The 22,749-nt window shown below is 39.5% G+C and overlaps 1 protein-coding gene and 1 pseudogene across 1 annotated transcript in view; both read left to right on the plus strand.

Moving 5' to 3' along the window:
- Positions 1 to 22,749, plus strand: part of LOC126481073 (transmembrane protein 245) — a 255,825-nt gene that overhangs the window by 110,017 nt on the left and 123,059 nt on the right. The window contains exon 8 of the mRNA XM_050104559.1: positions 6,877 to 7,072. Coding sequence (XP_049960516.1) covers positions 6,877 to 7,072 — 196 coding nt within the window. The remainder of the gene's footprint in view (positions 1 to 6,876; positions 7,073 to 22,749) is intronic.
- LOC126482858 (U2 spliceosomal RNA) lies at positions 1,627 to 1,741 on the plus strand (annotated as a pseudogene).

The following is a 22,749-nucleotide window of genomic DNA, read 5'->3' on the forward strand; positions in this document are numbered from 1 at the left end:
TTTATTATTGGCAAGGGATCACTTGTTGCTGCCCCTGCCTCATAATGTCTACCACATTACTGCAATGTAACACCGTAGGTACACTTTCACTGTTAAGAATCCAGTGTGACTAAAGATATACTATGTATTTTTTGTTTCTTGTATATAGGATTCAGAATTCATCCCATCATATACAGTCTTGGGATTCTGTACTTGGAATTACTTCCGCATACGCTTTATCTTCCCATTTTGTGCTAACCATTTCACTGTACTAATGTAACACAGTACACACGAACACACAGTGATGCACAGCTTAAATGTGAAGACACACAAATACACAGAAAAATTGCCCAGGTGTCAGCAGAAAATTATTCCTAACAGTTGACAATTACGTAGCAGCTGATACCTAGGTGCAGCTATATCATCAGTTGTTTGTAAAATCTTAACACAAATCGATAACTAGCAGGATGTCCTGCAGGCTCACTGATGTGCGACCTGAAAACACACGACATGCACACAGTTCCTTACCTTTTGTAGACTCTGGATCTATTCTTGTCATATAGTTATTATAACTGTTGTTTCTGGATAATTCTCATATATTACGTTTCTCCCTCGGTATATTTTTCATCGGTATATATATATGAAAGAAAAATTACACTTGTATTAATATGAAAAAAAAAAGACAGCTATCAAACAATGGAAAATCCAGGATGGAATGTAACAATATTATGAGAAGAAAAGTTGCTACAGACCATATAGTGGAAATGCTGAGTCGCAGATAGGCACAACAAAAAGTCTCACAATTATAGCTTTGAGCCTTAAAGACAGCTACATATATATACATTTAACTTAACCAAATACAAATATTGTAAAATGGAGGCCCATATTGTAGGTGGCAATTTAATTCTAAAAAGGATTTTACTAATGTAATAATATGAAGTGATATTTGTTGTACAGTTAAACATTATTTGCAGATGTGGGCTTTTATACACAAAGTGCCAGTAGTTTATGCCTGCATAGTTATAAGAGAGATAGAATTACAACACTGTTATATGAATTCCTAATAATGCAATATTGCTTGTCTCACAGCAGGGATTTTCAAAAGAATAGCTAGGAATGATCTAAGTGAGATGTTGCCATCTTCACATAAAAGCAGTTTTTCAGCCAAGTGCAAGATGTTCTCTTGTTTACAAGGAAAATATGGTCTTTATGTTTGTTGCCGGTGTAATGTAGCTTTTGCTTAAAGCTAAAGAGAACATTTATTACTTTTGATAAAAGATAAAAATTTTAGTTGCGTCAGTGCTGGAACGTATTTGGCTATTTGCAGTCTGGTGCGCTTAAAACATGCAGAAATTCTGGAAAATTAGAATAGTAGTAATAACTTATTGTGAACAATGACATAGTTTTGCTTGGAATAACTGGCCACTGTGGCCATATAATATTCCAGGAAGGAATGGCTGCCAACGAGAAAATCTCTATCTGACATTAATTCTGCAAATACTCAGAGAGAAGATTTTAATTTTTACACAAATAAAATCACCCATCACTTTAACAAACATAAGTTATCTTTTAAAGATAATAAGCAATGAGGATCCATTAAAACTGTGTCAGATGCTGATAACATTGTCTCACCCGAGCAGCATTACCACGTGTTCGCGGTCTTTTGGCTAAGGTCAAAGTGTAGTATCTGTTCTTATCAGCTTAATGCTGGCAAGGTCGGATACAAAACACACTGATATGCGATGTATTTTCTTTAGTCATTGGTCTCCCAGTGCCCGATTATGACGAAGCTGCAGCGGCGGCTCCGGAACGTGGCCGGCCTTGCTGTGAGGGCAGCAACTGCTGGTGTTACTGCCGGACCCGCCCTGCATTGAGTACTTCACCCTCTTTTTCTCCCGATTTTGACTGAGGGTTGCGAGATGCTCAGGCCCCATCTGCTCCCTGCTCGATCGAGCGGTGGCGATCTGGAGCGAGGCAGATGCAGACCGGTCTCGTGTGTGTGTCCAGCCTTGCTGTAGACACCGGCGGCACAGTGGTAGCGACATATGAGCCTTCCACTCTGCTCGCTTTCCTTTTTTCCCCCGGCCAGCTACGTCTGGGTTTCCACCGGGGCTTAACACAAGATTATGACACTTTTCATCTTGGCCAGAACACATCTCTGGGTCACACCAAGATCTTATATTCTTGAGATAATTCTTAGTTACGTCCGCCCAAAGTGTGATGCTCCGGTTATGGCAGGCGCCGTTGAACAACACCTTCGCGGCTGTTTCCAATCCTTACCGAATGTGAACCTTTCCCAAGTTCCTTTCCAAGTATTACCTCAATGACTAAAAAATCTGTTTTTATCAGCATAATCGCTTGTGAGCTACAGTGCTGTCCCACACTAAAATGTGACATATGATTCTTCAGACCCTTCTTTTTTCAAAGGGTGACGGCTGCGGTAGCCCTTCCTACGCGAAAGTTGTCTGTCGAACTCTGGCCGTCTTTGGAAAAACCTTTATGGCTCTTCGTGGAATTCCAGGGTTAACTTAGCATTTGCCTCTTTTATCTTGGCTGGACTGTGCCACTGCACTACACATCAACCAAAGATATCCTATTTTCTTGCTAAGATAATTCTTACACCAGCTCTATTATTGGTCCGGTATGAGCTGGTGCGTTATGACTCCCTGGCCAATCTGAAAGCGCGCTACGGCCACCAAACTGGTACTCTGGCTTGATCTATACCTGAAGTGTAACCTAGCTTGTGTTCCTTCCCACTTCTAAGTATTACCTCAAGCCTAAAAAATCTGTCCTTATCAGCTTAATATCTGATGCATCCTGCATCACAGGACCAGAATATTAAACTCATTTTTGGCTCATAATAGTTTACGTACCCACTGGTAGTTCGTACACGTTCACATTGACATCCAACTATTTCTTTTGGGTTCTTCAATTTCTTATCAAGCAGTATATCATGGTGAATGTCAACAACTTTGAGAAGTTTTGCACAACATTTGCATTACTGAAGGCATCTCAGTTGAGATTTTCAGTTTCAAGTCTCATTTTGTACAGCTACTGTAGGTGAATGAGAAGAATTGTTACACTCTTGTTACAGCTAATGTAAGCACATTGACCTACTGTGTGTGTCAATGTAGCTATCTCCCCAAGCAGAGATTACTTTCCAGGTAGCCCTCGTTAACTGAGGAGGAGAGAAAATGTAGATCTGATTCCATATGGGTATTGGTTGATGAAATTTCACCAGTTAACAGTCTGTGTATGGGTAGTGTTAATGTAGGGTGAGACAGTACCATTCCTCATCAGTTATACAGGGTACTGGAATGAACTTACCCAGAAAATTGTGCCTTTAATACATGCCATAGGTATTTGAGTAGGAAGCCTGTGATGTTACATATCATTCCGGAAGAGCGATACAGTACCCTACATCTAACTTTTCGGTGGATGATGCTTGTGAACAATAAAAGATTATAATGAATTAGGATCTAGGAGAATGTAACTATTGTGTTATGTATTCTGCATTTGATGAGTATGGCAAGGGACTCTGTGTATGTCCAAGGTGGGAAGGCGATCTTTTATGTGCGTGCTCTGTGCACCATCGACCCAGTTTGGAGTTGCGTGGCAAGCCTGGACTAAGTATCCCAGCCTAATAATGATGGGAACGATTTGAAAAGAAACAGCAGAAGATAGTAATTTTGATTCATGTCATTCATATGTCAGATCTGTACAGAGAAGTTCATGTAATGTTCTTGCAGTACAAAAGATTTATTATGAAAATTGGACTGTGCTTTTTTTGAAGAGTACATTGCAGATGTGTCTGAAGAAACTCTCTGTATTTATTTCAAAGAATTTGATTCTGTGTTAAGCAATATGACCTCCAGCGTTATTCCAGATATCAATATCAGGCAAAGAAGTAGTCATAAAATTCACACGGCCAGAACTACAGTGAACTAAGTAATATTCAATACATGTCGCTCAGCTGAAAGTCAGTGCTTTGAGAAGTGTACATACTCAGTGTAGGGAACATTACAAGCTTCAGATGTTGACAAACGAAACAAAGAGATGTTCTCAGACGATGTAAATGACAACAAAAATAAGTTAGCAGGAATGTCAAGTTTTTTGTGTTTGTGAAAGATGAAAATGTCTATGATTTGTTAGGTTTTCTTGGCATCATTGATTACCTCCATGTGTACAGCTGAGTTTTGTTTCCATGTCAGGCACAATGTTTTGGTGACACCCAGACGTCATCTTCAGGTGCTAAGAGTTGTGCTGTTCTGTGTCCTTGCTATGTGGATTCCAACAAGATTGTGAACTGTTTTTGGTCTCGTGCTGCTACTTATATCCTATTGTGATTTCAGCTTGGAATGCTCACAATGCCCTTTTACACTGTGTTTCTTTTCAGCGCCCTCACTGATACTCTGTGGAATGCTCATGCTCTCAATGTTTCCAACTTTTTAGTCAACTGAGTGCTGGAGTGAAAACTTTGTTTAAATTGAAGCCTCTTTGTTTGTTTATTAGGTCTTCATTTTGATAGGCTCCTTAATCATATTGCCCAGAAATTGGGTGTTTGCATGGCAATACTAATCTCATTGTATTCCTTATAATAAAGGGTACGGGGTGGCAGCAGAAGGGCAACCGGTCACTCCTTAACATTAACCTTGCCAAATCTGTCTCTAACCATACCGACCCTGCACAGACGCAGGATAAAGGCATTAGGAAAAGAAGAAGAAGATACTTTCTCAGTTTCTCATAATAAAATCACTTAGTCATAAGAAAGCAGAGGTAGGGTCTAGTTTAATGAGAAAGAAATACAAGACTTGATATGTAGTGTGATGAATGTTAGTAGCCATCTGATCAAATGTAGCCAGACAACCCTATGTGATATGGAAGTGACCACTAGATGTCACAAGAGGCAGACGTGCCAAAATAAAAGGAGGTGGGGAATATTGTGTCATCAGTGGAGAAGCAGTAACAGCAGAATGGGTCTCATAGAAGAGCTTGGCATCTTCAATGTGGACTGGTCACCTGAGTAACAAATCCATCAGGTACATTTCAGCCTTTCGAGTGTTGACTAATGTGATTGTGAAGTGGAAATGTGAAGGGGTAGCCACAATTAAACCAAGACCAGGCAGACCACGTGTACTGGCTGACAGAGACTGTGAGGCATTCCGGAGGGTGGTTGGAGAAAATCACACAAAACCAGTGGAAGGAATTAGTTGTGATTCCAGAGTAGTAGCAGCTGTCCAGCTAGCGAGTTATCAGTCTGATGGAAGGATTTGGGTGTGATGAATGCCTGGAGAATATTACCTGCCATCATGTGTAGTGCCAACAGTGAAGGGAGAAGGTGGTGTTGTGTTATAGGGGTATGTTTCGTGGGTAGGGTGTGGTCCACTTATTGTGCTAAAGAAAACACTAAATACAGAAGGATGTGAACACACTTCACAGCATTTTGTACTGTGTACAGTAGAGAAACTGTTTGAAGATGTTGACTGATGCTCGCTGTCGTAAAGCAGCATCTGTGAGGCAACGGTTTGTGGACAGTAACTTTCCTGAAATATACTGTTCTGCCCAGAGTCCTGGCCTGAACTCAATTGGACACCTTAGGGATGAGTAAAACATTGACTTCGCTCTACACCCTAGTGTCCATCATCATTACCTTCTCTGGTCTCGGTACTTGAGGAAGAATGGGGTGCTACTCCTCCACAGACACTGAAAAACCTGACTGAAATTGTGACCAGCAGACTTCAAGCTGTCATAAAGGTGAAGGGTGGAGATACCCCATATTAATGTCTCTAGTAAATTTCTGGATACATTTGATCAGCTAGTGTATTTGGTGGGAAGGTATGCTGTTGGATGAGGCCAAGAGGTTGAAAGATAGCTGGGCTATATGGTATATTTGCATGAGAGTGCTTGGGGAACTATGGGAGGACAACAATTTGGAGGTAGCCACTGTCAACTGTTGCTTGTTGACAGTGTGTAAGTAGCTTAGTGGATTGAACATAAGGGACAGATGATTTTTTCTGCATGATACGTGACACCAGATGGTGAAGAAAGAGATTGATTCTGCTTAGAATGCAGAATGGTCCATTGCAGGACTGAATCATATCCAGAAACGCATATAAGCTTTAAAACTGTTGGAATTTTGAAACAGAAAAGCAGTGAAGATAGTTTGTTACAGGACTGTTAAGTAAAGAGAGGCAACCTTCAAGACCTGTACCAAATGTTGGTAGCAAAAAAAAAAAAAAAAAAAAAAATAAAAAAAATAATAATTAAATTTTATTTATTGGGTGTAGAATAAGATCTGCTACCAATCACAGATGAAGATGATTAGCGCGACTGCTACGGTCGCAGGTTCGAATCCTGCCTCGGGCATGTATGTGTGTGATGTCCTTAGGTTAATTAGGTTTAAGTAGTTCTAAGTTCTAGGGGACTGATGACCTCAGATGTTAAGTCCCATAGTGCTCAGAGCCATTTTTGAAGATGATTTATTTAAAATGTGGCCAGTTCTGGGTTTGTGCCCATCTTCAGGTGATTATACATTAGTTTTCATTTTTCCACAGTCAGTGTTTGAGCTCAATGTAGCTGGAGTGTCCAAATCATAATTGCAATTTTTTTTTTTATAAACTCATTTTTAAGGGGGGAGGGGTGGCAAATGTGCACTTACAATTATGATACTCCAGGAACATTGAAATCACTGAATCTGGGAACATGAACATGAGTATATAATCATCTCAAACTAGGCACAAGCCCGAAACAGGTCTTGTTTTAAATTAATTACCTTCAACTCTTGAGTGGAGCCGGACCTCATTGTTCACCTTATAAAGGAACTATCACAAACTTCAACACATTCAATATTGATAAAATTCATTTCATTTATTCTTTTTCTTTCATTTTGTGCTTTAGGTCAAAGGCTGGTTGAAGGATGTGGAGCCCCAGAAAGAAGCCCAATTGGAAAGCCAGTTTCTTGAACTGTGGGACAGGACATACCAGGCATGGATGAGCTCTGGAACAGAAGCTTCATTTGTTGGGCCAACTGTGTCAACTGGGGCAATTACCATGTCTTGGGAAAGTGTGATGGACAGTGTTCATAAGGTTCCAGGTATGGTTGTGGTTTATCTTGATATTATTTCTTCACTAAATAGCCTTTCCATTGCACATGGTATTTTGTTTAGATGTTGCTTTCTACCAGAGCAACACTGTAAAGTATTTAACATACGGAGGTCATTTCAAAAGCACTGCACACTGTGCATGCGCAACTGTCACAGTGGCTTAATGAAGTTGAAATTCATGTCACTGTCAGATATGTGTTTACTGGTTCATGTGAGTAATTCAAGTTTTAAAATGGAAGCTGCAATCGAGTCAGGTCGGAATGTGCACAGTGACAAGTGTTCCTACATTAAAATTGAATCCATATGTGGAAAGAACCCAACAGAAATTTATAATGCTTTGAGAGAAGTGTGTGGGAATAGTGTAGTGGGTTGTAGCACTGTATCATGGTGGTCTGCTCGTTTCTGTGACAAAGCTTGGTTAAGCACTGAGGACAACCCCAGAAGTGGAAGGCCATCAGCTGGGACAGATACACCTCTGACAGTTTGAAAGAGGATTGGTGAAAAACACATGAGGAAATTGTGTTTGGGACCAGAATGTCTGTCGCTTCAGTTCACAGAATGAAGGCTGAAAAGTTAAAGATGAGAAAAGTTGCTACCAGATGGGTTCTGCAAGATCTGAGTGAAGAGCAGGAAGCAAGTTGCAAAAGGATCACAGAAGAATAGCTTCAATGTTATTGAACAGAAAGAGAACATTTCTGAAAAGGATTGTTGCACTTCATGAAAACTGGGTGCAAGATTTTGAGTCGGAACTGAACTGTCGGTAGTTGTCACAATGGAAAAATTCCGACTCTCCACACCTGGAAAACTTCTTTTGCCAACAAGCAAAGGTGAAACTGATGATCTTTGCATAAGACATGAATGGTGTCACAGCTACAAATAGAGACCCTAGGGGACATCTACAACAGGCGCATACCGCAAACTGTTCTGCAAAATGTTTTGCACCAAAAAATTCGTCAAAGAAAGCCCGACATACTAGCAGCTGATGTTTCCATTTTGCACGATAATGCAAGAACAACTACAAATAGAGACCCTAGGGGACATCTACAACAGGCGCATACCGCAAACTGTTCTGCAAAATGTTTTGCACCCAAAAATTCGTCAAAGAAAGCCCGACATACTAGCAGCTGATGTTTCCATTTTGCAAGATAATGCAAGACCGCCTATTGGTCTACCAATGAGAGAAAAGCGTGACAAATATAAACGAGAAATACTTCCCCACCCTCCATACAGTCAATATATGAGCCCACCAGATTTTGATTTGTTTCCCAAAGTAAATCACTCTGTAGTAAATGTTTTGATACAGTGGATGAAGCTCCCAGTGAGGTGACCCAAGTCAGTAGACAGCTCAAAAATGAAGGTGTCCTATCCAGAATACAGAAGTTGCCAAAATGTCGGGGAGCTGTCATGAACAAGAATGGAGATGATCGTGAAAACCTCTAAAGGTATTTTGTAAAATAACTCATTTTCTTCATTTGTATCGTACAGCATGCAGAACTTTTGAAAGTGCTCTCATAGTATCATATTTATTTGCCTATTAATTCATGTTCTGAACTTGAACTTGCCCAGAAATTCCCCATGTTTCTTCAGTATGGTGTACTGGCTGACATGCTTTAGTCTTTTCTTATGTCTGCTTGCCACTCTGCACCCGTCTCATGGCCCCATGTGATATTGTTTATGTAATTAAACACTTCACAGTTTTGAGAAATCTTCAAGTATCTGTTTGTTTCCCAATTTGACTTACGGTTCCTAAGCAAAGGGTTAGAATTGTTTCCAGAATCTTTATTGGGTCTTAGTGTGAAAGACCTCTTAGCCTTCTTTGTTATTTCTCTTTGTGGTAAAAACACTCCTTCACCAGAGGCCATTAGTAACACCTTATGATCATAAGCTCCATAGTTACATCTGCAATCATCATTATGTGTGAGAATGGAATGTTGTGGATTGTCTGGAGCAGGTTTATTGACTTAATCACCAAGACCATGAAATTGGTATAAATCTTTTATGAGAACCGCTCACACTCATGAAGAGCTTCACTATGATTGGTTGCATGGTTATTGAGGAAAAAAGCATTAGTGTGCAACCTCTATGGCACATGCTGCACCATGTGACAGAGCCAGTGAATTTTTTCCCTCTCTTATGTTTTTCTGTTCCCAAGAAATAATCTTATTTTCTAAGTTTTATCTTGTGTTTGATACATTTGCTTAATGATACATAGCACTTACCTAAAAACTTCTAATTTTTTTATTTTGACTTGATTTCTCTGGTACTTATTTCTCAAGTTATTGTTTCAACTGTTCTGATATCATTTGTTTAGTTATTTTTAATTAGAATGCTGTTAATTAAAAGTTACACTTAATTAAAGTTAGCACTATAATTCGCTACATACAAAAACCTATGAGATAATCAATCAGCTAGTTCCGTAGAGTAAACCTACACCATTTGAAACTTAAAGAATACCTCTTTTTTTTTTAAAAAAAAATTATCTAAAACATATTACCTTCCACAGTAATTAACATCAAAGTTCATAACCAGTACCATTTTCTATTGCAGATTTCATTACAAGCGCTGTTAGATTCTGAACTTGGACTACATTCTTTTGTTACTTTATTTTTTCTATACAAAATGACCTACAGTGTTGATTGATTAACTTATTAATTAATAATGTCATGTAATTTGCTATGATTTGCATATGAACAAGGGGGTTCACATTATAGAAGAAAAATAGTGTCCATGTATTTTTCTAAATTTGTAACATTTTCTGTAGTCCAAAATCTGATTGGTTTTTGTAGTTCATCAGCTCCAGCCTAGCTATTTTTCAAAGTTTTTTGTAGTTTCAAATTAACAGTGTGTTCCTGTGCCCATCATCACCAAAAATTGGCAGTCCATGGTTGGAAAGTAAAGGGCTAATGTCTATGCCAGAGTTGCTTACATTGTTCTTTTGATGGACTAACTTGAATGAATCTCCAGTATGTAATTGTCTTTGACAGGAACAGGACACAGTTTTAATCTGCCAGGAAGTTTCATATCAGCCAACACTCCACTGTAGAGTGAAAATTTCATTCTAGAAACATCCCCTAGGCTGTGGCTATGCCGTGTCTCCACAATATCCTTTCTTCCAGGAGTGCTAGTTCTGCAAGGTTCGCAGGAGAGCTTCTGTGAAGTTTGGAAGGTAGGAGACGAGGTACTGGCGGAATTAAAGCTGTGATGACGGGACGTGAGTCGTGCTTGGGTAGCTCAGTTGGTAGAGCACTTGCCCACGAAAAGCAAAGGTCCCGAGTTTGAGTCTCGGTTTGGCAAACAGTTTTAATCTGCCAGGAAGTTTCATATCAGCGCACAATCCACTGTAGAGTGAAAATTTCATTCTAGATAGATCTGTATACATTGGCCTGCGGTGTCCCAAGGTTCCGTCTGCTTTCCTTCGTACCAAAACATCAAGAAAAGGTAAAGTACCATCTTTTCCACTTGCATTGTGAAGTTCATGTTCAGATGGTTCGAATTTAAATGCTGAAGAAACATAGGTAGAGTATCAAGGCCATGTGACCACACCACAAATGTGTCATCCACATAACCGCGGGAAACAAGGGTTTGAAAGTGACTGACTGAAGTGCTTTTTCTTCAAAGTCCTCCATAAAATAAATGGGCACCACAGGAGACTGAGGGCTTCCCATGGCAACACTGTCCCCTTCTTTAAAATATTGGTCATGAAATGAGAAGTATGCTGAAGTAAGCTCTTGTTTAAATGATGCTACTATGTCCTCCTCAAACTTGTTGCTAATGAGCCCTAAAGAGTACTGCAAGGGCACCTTTGTTAATAGACGCAACAACAAAACTTACTAAGAGATCCAATGATTGCAATCTTAAGAGTTTTGAGGCAACCTATGAAATCCTCAGAGGTTCGAATATAATAGCCACAATTGCCTGTGAGAGGTCCCAATAGTGATGTCAGATATTTAGCAACAAAATAAGTAGGTGCTCCTATGTTACTTACAATGGGACAGAAAGGCACCCCATTCTTATGGGTCTTAAGTAGGCCATAGACTCTAGGAGAAACTGCAGCCTGTTAAGGAAAACCCTTGGTGTCTTGTTCTGGAAGCAAACTTTTCCTGATGACTTGCAAAGTCTTTCTTTGGGTCCTACCCGTCGGATCACTTTTTAATCCACTGTATGCAGGATGGTCGGGCAGTTTGTATATCTTGCTATTATATTCTGTGCATGAGAGAAGTGCAGTAGCATTTTCTTTGTCAGCAGGTAAGATCATGATGTCTTTGTCTCCTTTCAATTCTCATAGAGCATTTCTTTCAGCTGGGGTGATGTTAAAGCTGGACTTATTAGGTGGAGCTTGAGTCAAGATGCGGCATGTGTCACGCCTAATCTATTCGGCAGCATCCTTAGGAAGTTTCGAAACAGTCTGTTCTGTTCCACTAATCACGTCTCAGATGGGAATGGTCACCGGTGTAGGTGCAAAATTTAGATGCTTTCTAGCACCAAAACTGTGGCATTGTCCAAAGTCTTCTCCTTGTCTTCACGCATTTGGGTCTCAAGTTGATTGTATTTTGTCATTTGATGAACTTTAGCTTGTCGTTCAGTCCAGTCAGCCAGCGCCCAAGTGGCACTATCAACCCATCCCCAGGATACCGCTGAAAGGTTCTCTGAAATTTTCGGATGGAGTGATAGTAATTGTCTGGAGACCAAGCACAATTCCTGTTTGGCAATTTACGTCTCAAGAGAGGTAGATTGTTAAGCACCCTTGCATTTTTACTGAGGTGCTGGCAACAAGCAAATCATTCCTACATTTGTTAAATTTAAAAATTATACAAAATCTGTGGCCACTGTTAGAAATAAAACAATGGGTGAGTGCAGCACTTGAGAGAGAAAGCGTGCACTATACGCGTCAAGAATTGTGGAAGTCTTGCACGCTGCACCTACATACTTACTGTCTAATAGGCCATGCCACTTGGCAGCAGACCATATTGCAATGCTGTACAAATTGTTATGTATTTGTTACTAGTTTCTATCTGTAGACTTGTTATTAAAATTAGGCTGGTTGCTCTTCCCAGTTTACTGTAGTAATCGAGTATTTCAAATCAATGAACTTTTTAAAAAAGTTTTATTTAAAAACCAAAAATATTTTGCACTGCTGCTATGACAAATTTTTATAAAAGTGTTTTTTTCCAGGTGTAAGTTAGTAAGGAAGGAAGATTAGAAAAAAACCTGTTGTCCCTGAGGTAAAACAAATAAGAAAAAATACTTGTTATTCAGAACTAAAGTACTGATTTCAGTTTCGACCGGTCGGTTTTTCCCATCCCTAACCTGAAGTACTCTCCACTGCACACGGTTGGGTGGCTTGTGGAGTGTGATGTGGATGTAAATGAAATGAGGCACATCAAGTTGGGCAGCATATACCTCTCCTATCCCATCAATGTCAGGGCTACCTGTGAAAGTGACCACATTCTAGAAATCCAACAGGATATCCAGTTCATCTTCAAATCCTTAGACCCATCCTAGAACTTCTGCCCTGAGTCTCTTTCTCTTCTCACTTCTACCACTCCCTGCACTCCTATCCTGTAGATGCTTCGTAAAGCACATAAACCGAACTACCCACTGAGAGAATCTCTGCTCTTGTAGACAAACACCTTCAACCTATTCCCTGTAAACTACCCTTCTACACAAAAGACACATACCAATTCCTCCACAAAGTGTCTACTGTTACTGGTCCTTTACGAAATGACGTCCTGCTCATCGCTGTTGATGCCACCTCCTAAATGCTCATGGCCTTGTTGCTAGTGAACACTACCTTTCCCGATGCCCAATTGACTCCAAACGTACAACCTCTTCCTGGTCCCCATGACCAACTATACCTTCAGCCACAATTACTTCTCCTTTGAAGGCATGACCTATAAACAAATTCATGGTTCAGCAATGGTCACCCACAAGGCACTGTCTGATCCCAACATATTACTCGGCCATCTAGAGGACGCATTCGGGAGGACGACGGTTCAATCCCGTCTCCGGCCATCCTGATTTAGGTTTTCCGTGATTTCCCTAAATCGTTTCAGGCAAATGCCGAGATGGTTCCTTTGAAAGGGCACGGCCGATTTCCTTCCCAATCCTTCCCTAACCCAAGCTTACGCTCCGTCTCTAATGACCTCGTTGTCGACGGGACGTTAAACACTAACCACCACCACCGCCATCTAGAGGAGTCCTTTCTCTAACAACCCAGAATCCAAAACCCCTCAACTATGTAGATTTATTGATGACATCTTTGTGATATGGGCTGAGGGTGAGAACATCCTATCCACATTCTTCCAGAAGCTCAACACCCTCTCCCCCATTCACTTCACCTAGTCTTCAACCCAACAAGCTACCTTCCTTGATGTTGACTTCCACCCAAAAGTATGGCTACATCAGTACTTCCATCCGTGCGAAACCTACCAACCACGAGCAGTATCTCTGCTCTGACAGCTGCCATCCATTCCAAACCAAAAAGTCCCTTCCATACGGCCTAGCTACCTGCGATCATTGCATTTGTAGTGATGAGCAGTCTGTCTTCATTAATATAGCAAAGATATCATTGGGGCCTTCACAGACCAAAATCGCCCTCTCAACCCTGTACAGAAACAGTTCACCTGTATCTTAGCTCTCCAGTCATCTACCACCTCCTAAATACCCACAAAGAAGCACAATCTATATTGTGACTCAGTACCTCCCAGGACTAGAGCAACTGAATCGCTTGTCCGCCAGGGTTTCAACTACCTCTCGTTGTGCCCTGAAATGTGGAATATCCTGCCCATTATCCTTCTCACCCCTCAGTGTTATTCTGCAACCCACAAAAACTACATAATGTCCTTGTCCAACCCGACTCCATCCTTCCAAACCCCTTGCCTCATGGCCTGTATGCCTAGTTGCGAGACATATCCCATATATCCTCCCACCAACATCCAATCCAGTCTGATCACACGCATCCTCTATCCCATCAAAGCTGGGGCTACCTGTGAAAGCAGCCATGTAATCTACAAACCAAGCTGCAGCCACTGTGCTGCTTTCTATGTGGGTATGACAACTAACAGATTGTTGATCTGCATGAATGACCCGACCTAGTCCCCAGCACACTCCAACATCTTCCCCTGTCCCCACTCTGCTATCCTCCACCCCCCCCCCCTCCCCCCAATTGCTTTCGCCTTATAGCCACCACCCATGCCAAATAGCTGCTCCTATGAGGTGCAGTTGCTGCCCACAATCCGGCCAAGCAGCTGGAGACAGTGGTCGTGCGTGTGTGTGTGTGTGTGTGTGTGTGTGTGTGTGTGTGTGTGTTTTCTGTTTCGGAAGAAGGCCATTTGGGTGAAAGTTTACCATATTTTATGGATCAAAAGACTCTATGGACATAAGACACAATTTAATTTTTAAGTAGTTTCTTAAAATATAACATTTTTACCATGTTTGTTACTAGATTGCAACACCAGACTAAAAAGAATTCCTAGTTTATAAGACCGAACTGACCTTTAAAATCCTGAAAATCATCATCTGAAATTTTTTTTCTTCTTCCTTTTCATTGTCCTCTTCGTATATAAGATAGTCTTCACTGCTATCGAGAGCGCTACTTACACTGCACTTTTTGAAAGATGTAACAATAATGTCTTCTCTCACTCTAGACCATGACTGTTTTATCCACAGACACACTTGTTTGATTGTAGGTTGTTTTAAAGCTCCCTTTGACATGAATTCATGTTGGGTTTCATCCATCATCATCAATTTGTTCCATTCCTCTTCTGATATATCTACACTTTAAGTGGTTTATTTATCAAGACATCAAGAGGTTGCAGTTGTGAAGTACATCCTCCCAGAATAACAGAAAGCTCTCTGTTTCAATTTCACTTTCACAGGATTGTTGAAATGACTACTAAACTGATAGAACACAAGAAAAGAACTCTTGTTCAATAAGTCACCACTCCTTTCTCCCACACTCTGTTAATCCATAATGCCATACCAGCTCATTCAACTAACCCTTGTCATGTACATGAACAACAGCAGCAGGCAGTATTTCAGAAGATTTGGACATTGTTTTGTGCTTGAAAATGATCATTGGGTTTAGTTTAGTGCCATCAGTACAGCATGAAAGAACAACAGTGTAGTGCATTTTTCCAAGTCCACTTGTTTTTATAATTACAATTTTAGCACATTTCATGGCAACAGTTCTGTTACTCGGCACATGAAATGTCAGAGGAGTTTCATCCATATTCGATATTTGGCTTAGCTCCACACCAGTTTTCTTTCGATGTTGAATAGTAAGGCAATAGAAAGATAATATTTTCTCTTCATGCTCTTGTGGCATTTTCTGAGACATTTTGGGTTTTGGTTGGCATGTTAAGTCCATTATACTTCATAAAACTGTAGCTCCAACCAACTCTACCCTTAAAATCTCTTAAGTTCCACTGTAGCGCTAGCTTATGAGTGTGCGTTTGAATCATTTTTGTATTAATTCCAGTGCCATTTTGTCGGTGTCATTGAATCCATTTCAATACATCATTTTCTAGTTTTTGCCATTTTGCATACAGTCCTCTGTTTGCACATTTAGTTCTCCTCATTTTTTTCAGTTCTTCTTTACTAGCCAGCCAATCATGAATGGTTTTTCCTTTTGGTGGAGGGCCTAAATGCCACTCAGCTGCTCTGTTTCTGTGTTGTTCTGCATATGCTATTACTTTCAATTTATAGTCTGCATCATATGTGAATCCTTTTTATTTTTCCGTTATGAAACTAGCTACTAACAAAAATATTGTACTGTTACCGATAACAAAAATCACTCTCAATTCAATTTCACTGGAACCATAGACTGCAACGACACATTGTAGGCAAGACGGGTTTAGGATGGGAGGGAGAGAAGATGCATCTGAATTTTGGAGGCAGTTTTTCAAAGAAAAAAGTGCTTCTTATATACTGCAACTCAACATTTCCTCTTTATGGTGAGTAGCAATCTGTCCCTTTCTCAATTCCATCTTGGATTTTCCATTGTTCAAAATCTTGATATCTCATACTAAAGAAAGACTCCTGAATTTCTACAGTGGTATTGAAGAAAACTGTCTTGCTATATGTATTTTTTTTTAACTTAACAATCAGACAAACTCCAGCATTGTAAGCCATCATCAAAAGTAGAACGGAAGTTTGTGCTTCATTTCTAACAAGGAAGAAACATACAATCACCAAAATGCATAAAATTGCTGCATTTTGTTGCTTCAGCATGTAAGTATGGAGTGCTGACAAATCTTGTCATCTGTAGTTCTGTAAATGGCAAAATATTTCCAACTGACATTTTCTGTGACTTAGTGAAAGCATTTTATTGTGCAGTTCTTAATGTTATACAAGAGAAGCTCAAATATTATTTATTTATTTAACCTGATCAGATTAGGGCCATCAGGCCCTCTCTTACATCGGACCAGACGGTATTAGACGTCATGCTGGTAACTGGTTCTTCATCCTATCTAACTTCAAGAATGCAGCCTGTCTCTTGAGAAAGCTGGAGAGTAATGCAACAAAAGAGCATCTGCAGAGTGGGGAATAATCATTACAAATGTACCACGTGGATTGTTATTAAGTCTTCTCTTGTACTTTTTGTATGTGAATGATCTGCTTTCATACACTGAACAGCCAAAGAAACTAGTACTGGCATGCATATTCAAATACAGGGATATGTAAACAGACAGAATATGGTGCTGCAGTCGGCAATGCCTATATAAGACAACACGTGTCTGTCGCAGTTGTTACATTGGTTACTGCTGCTACAATGGCAAGTTATCAAGATTTAAGCAAGTTTGAATGTTGTTTTGTAGTCAGCACACAAGCGATGGGACGTAGCATTTCCGAGGTAGCAATGAAGTGGGGATTTTCCCGTATGGGCATTTCATGAGTGCACCGTGAATATCAGAAATCCGGTAAAACATCAAATCGCTGTGACTGGAAAAAAATCCTGCAATAACAGGACTAACAACAACTGAAGAGAATTGTTCAACATGACAGAAGTGCAACCCTTCCGCAAATTGCTGCAGATTTCAGTGCCAGACCATCAACAACTGTTAGTGTGCAAACCATTCAACGAAACATCATCGATATGGGCTTTCAGAGCCAAAGGCCCACTCATGAACCCTTAATGACTGCACGACACAAAGCTTTACACCTCACCTGGGCCCATCAACACCGACATTGGACTGTTGATGACTGGAAACATGTTGCCTGATCGGACGAGTCTTGTTTCAAATGGTATCGAGCAGATAGACGTGTATGGGTATAGAGACAACCTCATGAATCCATAGACCCTACGTGTCAGCAGGAGCTGCTCAAGTTGGTGGAGGCTCTGTAAAGGTGTGAGTTGTGTGCAGTTGGAGTGATATGGGACCCCTGATACATCTAGATACGACTCTGACTGGTGACATGTATGTAAGCATCCTGTCTAATCACTTGCATCCATTCATGTCCATTGTGCATTCCGATGGACTTGAGCAATTCCAGCAGGACAGTTTGACACCCCACACATCCAGAATCACTACAGAGTGGCTCCAGGAACACTCTTCTGAGTTTAAACACTTCCGCTGGCCAACAAACTCCCTAGCCATGAACATTATTGAGCATATGTGGGATGCCTTGCAATGTGTTGTCCAGAGAGATCTCCACCCCATCTTACTCTTACAGATTTATGGACAGCCCTGCAGTGTTCATGGTGTCAATCCCCTCCAGCACTACTTAAGACATAGTCGAGTCCATGCCACATTGTGTTGCGTCACTTCTGCGGGCTCGCGGGGGCCATACACGATATTAGGCAAGTGTGCCAGCTTCTTTGGCTCTTCAACGTATATCCAAGAACCTAAAATAATTTTCTTCACTGATGGTGCAGGTATTATCAAGTCTAATGGAGATATTCAACATTTCCAAAAAGTTAACAAAATTTTGTTGACTATTATTAAGTAGTCCTCTACAATAACATCAAACAGTGCACATGCAATTCTGTAATGTACAAGGCCTTACCATGCTGTTAGAAATAATGCACAAGGGAAAATTGATAGGTGAAACAGAATATTCTAAATTCTTGGTTGTTCGTTGATAAGAATGTGAGCTGAAATCACATTGCAGATGTTTTTAAATGTGTAGCCTCTACAAGTTTTGCATTAAGGGGTTATCCCATATCTGATTTTCACTCACTAATGTTGTACAGCATCTTATTCAGGGCCAACATGTTATTGAGGAAGAATGTATTCATTGCATAGAAATGTGTAATTCAGGTAATCAGTGTTGTTAAAGCTAAAATGCTTAGTGAACAACTCTTCAAGCAGCGAACCTTCCTGACAACAGAAAGCACATTTTCTGCCATATGTAGTGTAAAAGACCATCACTTAATGTTCAGAATGTTGCCACATTTTTTACCAAGATACAGGGTATTCTTCAAGTGTTTGTAAGCTTATCGCTTCCATGGTGTAGTAAAGGATCACAGTTAAGATCCATGTAACTTATAAATAACTATCTAAAGCATTCACATTTTTGTGAACTGCTTTTTTTATATCACTATTATGTGCCCAGGTCAGATTATATCAGACGGTTGATAGCATGAGGACCAAGATCCCCTTATTAGGTATAACCAGACATCTATTATTCCATTAAACTTATGATGTATGTAGTGTATACTAATTAACCAGTGATATGATAAAATATTATTATTTAAATAAGACAGGTCAGAATCAAAACTTACTTAATTTAATAAGAAATTTTTATTGTATTACGTGGAATGTTTCCCTCTATTATAACCATACTTATATTTTCGTTTTTTCACAGTGCTTGCTTATACACTGTATTTGTAGTTTTATTGTTTTGGCTAGAAATAAACAAATTAACTTGTGAGCATGCGACATACAATTAGCCATGTGAAAAGCATGATTCCTGTAAGTTATCGTCACAACATCAAAATGTTTCGCCCTGTGCTTTGCAGATTGACTACTGTAAGCAGACTTTACTGGAAATCACAGTTGCCTTAAACTGAAGGGCAGTCCAGTTGTCATTAAAGATATTTACTGTATAAATACCTTTGGCTTTTTTTCTTTGCCAGTCATTGTACTGGCTTCGATGATGATGATCTGCAGTTGCTTGGATCTTGCACCATCTCACATTTTTGTCAAATTCAAATTCCACCGTAAAATGACTAGTGAACCAAATTTCTATTTGAGGCAGGTTAGCAGCATTCCTGGAACATGTGTTCTCTTAAAATTATTCCGTTCATGACCCCATACAAATAATAAAGGGTTGTGAAAACACACTTGATCTCTTAGCAACAGATAATCCAGAGCTAATAATGAGTATCAAAACAGGTACAGGATTGTCATAGTGAGATTGAGTATTGCAACCCCCAAATCCTCCAAAAATAAATGGAAAATATGCCTATTCAAAAAAGCAGATAAAAATTCCCTTGACACCTTCTGGAGAGAAAATCTCCGCACTTCCAAATTATCAATGTAAGTGTTGACCGGGTGTGGCTTGAATTCAAAGAATTAGTGTCAACAGCAATTGAATGATTTGTACCAAATGAATTAACAAACAGCAGAGCTGATCCCCTATGGTACACAAAATGGGTCAGAACACTGTTGCTGAAACAATAAAGACAGCATGCCAAATTTAAATGAATGCAAAATCTCCAAGATTGGTGATCTTTTACAGGAGCTCAAACTATAGCATGGACTTCAATGCAAGATTATTATAATAGTTTCCACAATGAAACACTGTCTCAAAACCTGACAGAAAATCCAGAGAGATGGTCATATGTAAAGTATGCTGGTGGCAAGACAAAATCAATGCCTTCCCTGGGCAATAGCAATGGAAATACTATCAATAACAGTGCTGCCAAAACAGTATTACTAAACACAGCCTTCCAAATTCCTTCACCACAGACGACGAAGTAAATATTCTAGAATTCGAATCAAGAACAACGGCCAACATGGATAACTTAGATTTAGATATCCTCTGAGTAGTGAAGAAACTTAAAACACTCAAAAAAGTCTTCTGGTATACCAATTAGGTTCCTTTCAAAGTATGCTGATGCATTAGCTCCATACTTAACAATCATATACAGCTGGATATCCATACCCAAAGACTGGAAAGTTGCAGAAGTCACACCAATATTCAAGAAAGGTTATAGGAGTAGTCTACTAAATTACAGGCCCATATCATTAACATCAATATGCGACAATAATTTGGAGCATATATTGGGTTCGAACATTATGAGTTACCTTGAAGAGAATGGTCTATTGTCACACAGTCAACAATGGTTTAGAAAACATCGTTCTTGTGGAACACAAATAGCTCTTTCTGCACGTGAAGTGCTGATGGCGAGGGATTTCAAATTGATTCCGTATTTCTAGTTTTTCAGAAAGCTTTTGACTCTGTACCACAAGTGGCTTGTAGTGAAAGAGCTTCCTTATGGAATATCATCTCAGTTACGTGACTCGATTTGTGATTTCCTTTGAGAGAGGTCACAGTTTGTAGTAACTGACCAAAAGTTCCGATTTCTGGTGTTCCCCAAGGTAATGTTATAGGCCCTCTGCTGTGTCTTACCAATATAAATTATTTAGGAGACACTCTGAGTGCCCATCTTGCAGATGATGCTGTCATTTAGCATCTAGTAAAATCATAAGAAGATGAAAAAACAAATCACAAAACAGTTTAGAAAAGGTACCTGAATGGTGCGAAAATTGACAGTTGACCCTAAATAGTGAAAAGTGTGAGATCATCATAGGAGTCCTAAAAGAAATCCATGAAACTGAGGTTACATGAAAAATCGGTCACATATAAAAGCCATAAATTCAACTAAATACCTAGCAATTAGTCATGAACAACTTAAAGTGGAAAGAACACATAGAAAAAGGTTGTGGGCAAGACAAACCAGAGATTGTGGTTTATTGGCAGAACACGTAGAAAATGTAACAGATCTACTAAAGAGACTGCCTACACTAAGCTTGTTCATCCTCTTTTGGAGTACTGCTGTGTGGTCTGTGATTCTCACCAGATAGGATTAATGGAGGACATCAAGATGTTTTGTATTATCGTGAAATAGGCGAGACAGTGTCACTGACATGATATGGATTTGGGGTGGGCATCATTAAAACAAAGGTGTTTTTCGTTGTGGCGGAATCTTCTCACACAATTTCAATCATAAATTTTCTCCTACAAAACAAAAATATTTTGTTGATGCCAATCTCCATTGGGAGAAATGATCATCATAATAAAATAAGAGAAATCAGAGCTCGCACGGAAAGATTTAGGTATTTGGTTTTTCTGCACGCTGTTCGAGATTGGAATAATAGAGAATTATTGTGATGGTGGTTCAACGAACCCTCTGCAAGGCTCTTCAGTGTGATTTGTGGAATATCCATGTAGATGTAGATGTAGGTGTAGATACAGATTCAAAAACTCGGTTGTAAAATGCGCAGTTTCTTACACTTTGATATTTTATGTGTAACAACTACTTTGAAAGATAAATTTATAAATGGGAGTAAAGATAAATTTATAAATGGGAGTAAATTGTTAGCAGTAAGTAATAAAAGTGAAAAAGTTTTATAGTCACATGGATAAAAATTCTAAGAAAACAACTGAATACAAAAAAGAAAAAAAAATGGTATTTTTTCCTTTGATCCTTGATTACTATTAAAATGTGACTGATGGAAACACACTGAGCTGCAAGTAATATGAATTATCAGAATTTGGTATGTTTGATTTAGATGTTCTACAAAATTCAGATATATTTGAGTTCATAAACTGAAGAAATATTGCGAGAATTTCATCTTACATGTTTTCAGTTATGTAAAACTAAAATTTTGCTCACCTTATTATTTCAGCACACTCCCCAACCTGTTCTGATCAAACTTATTTTCTCAAAATTTGCTGTTACTGCTGGAAATTAATAAGAGTAAAAATCCAACACCCAACTCTCAAAATTAATGCAAGGCTTCTCATTAACAGCGTTTTGAATACTCTTATTTACAATAACTGTGCATTACAAAGTTGTTGCACTATGCAAAACATCACAAAAACATTGTTAAGGACAATTTAATATAAATAACCAGTTTTCTCTTGGCCCTGGGATGTCATGGGCTTTGTCGTGGCCACTCTTCCTCTATAGTGCCCAGTGCCCACTATATCTCCAACAGGAACACCCAAAAACCTGGAACAAATCATTCAGCCAGCAGATTCCGCTAACGTGGTACAATGTTTATCATCTTTTCGGCTTGCAGATCTGCTGCACCCATTCACCTCATGCTACATGTGCATTAATAAAACATACATCCAAACAATAGATTATCTAATCATCATCATCATCATCATCATCATCATCATCATCTTGCACAGTTTCCAGCCTCTGGCCAGGTCTGTACGGAACATCGTCTTCTGTCTTGCCACCATTTCTCCGTCTTCACCTTGTTGCAGTCTTCTCTTTTCTTCTGGACGCATTCCTCTACTCCTTTCAGCCATCTCTCTCTGGTCTTCCTCTTGGTCTCTTTCCTTCCAGTTTCATCTTGTGTATCCTCCTGGGTATCCTCTTGTTCTCCATTCTCTTAACGTGTCCATACCATCTCAGCCTTGATTTCTCTCTCTCCTCCTGTAATGGTTTCACCTTCATTAACTCTTTGATCCTATCATTTCTTAA

Source organism: Schistocerca serialis, chromosome 5 (assembly GCF_023864345.2).
Source record: "Schistocerca serialis cubense isolate TAMUIC-IGC-003099 chromosome 5, iqSchSeri2.2, whole genome shotgun sequence".
Lineage (NCBI taxonomy): Eukaryota > Metazoa > Arthropoda > Insecta > Orthoptera > Acrididae > Schistocerca > Schistocerca serialis.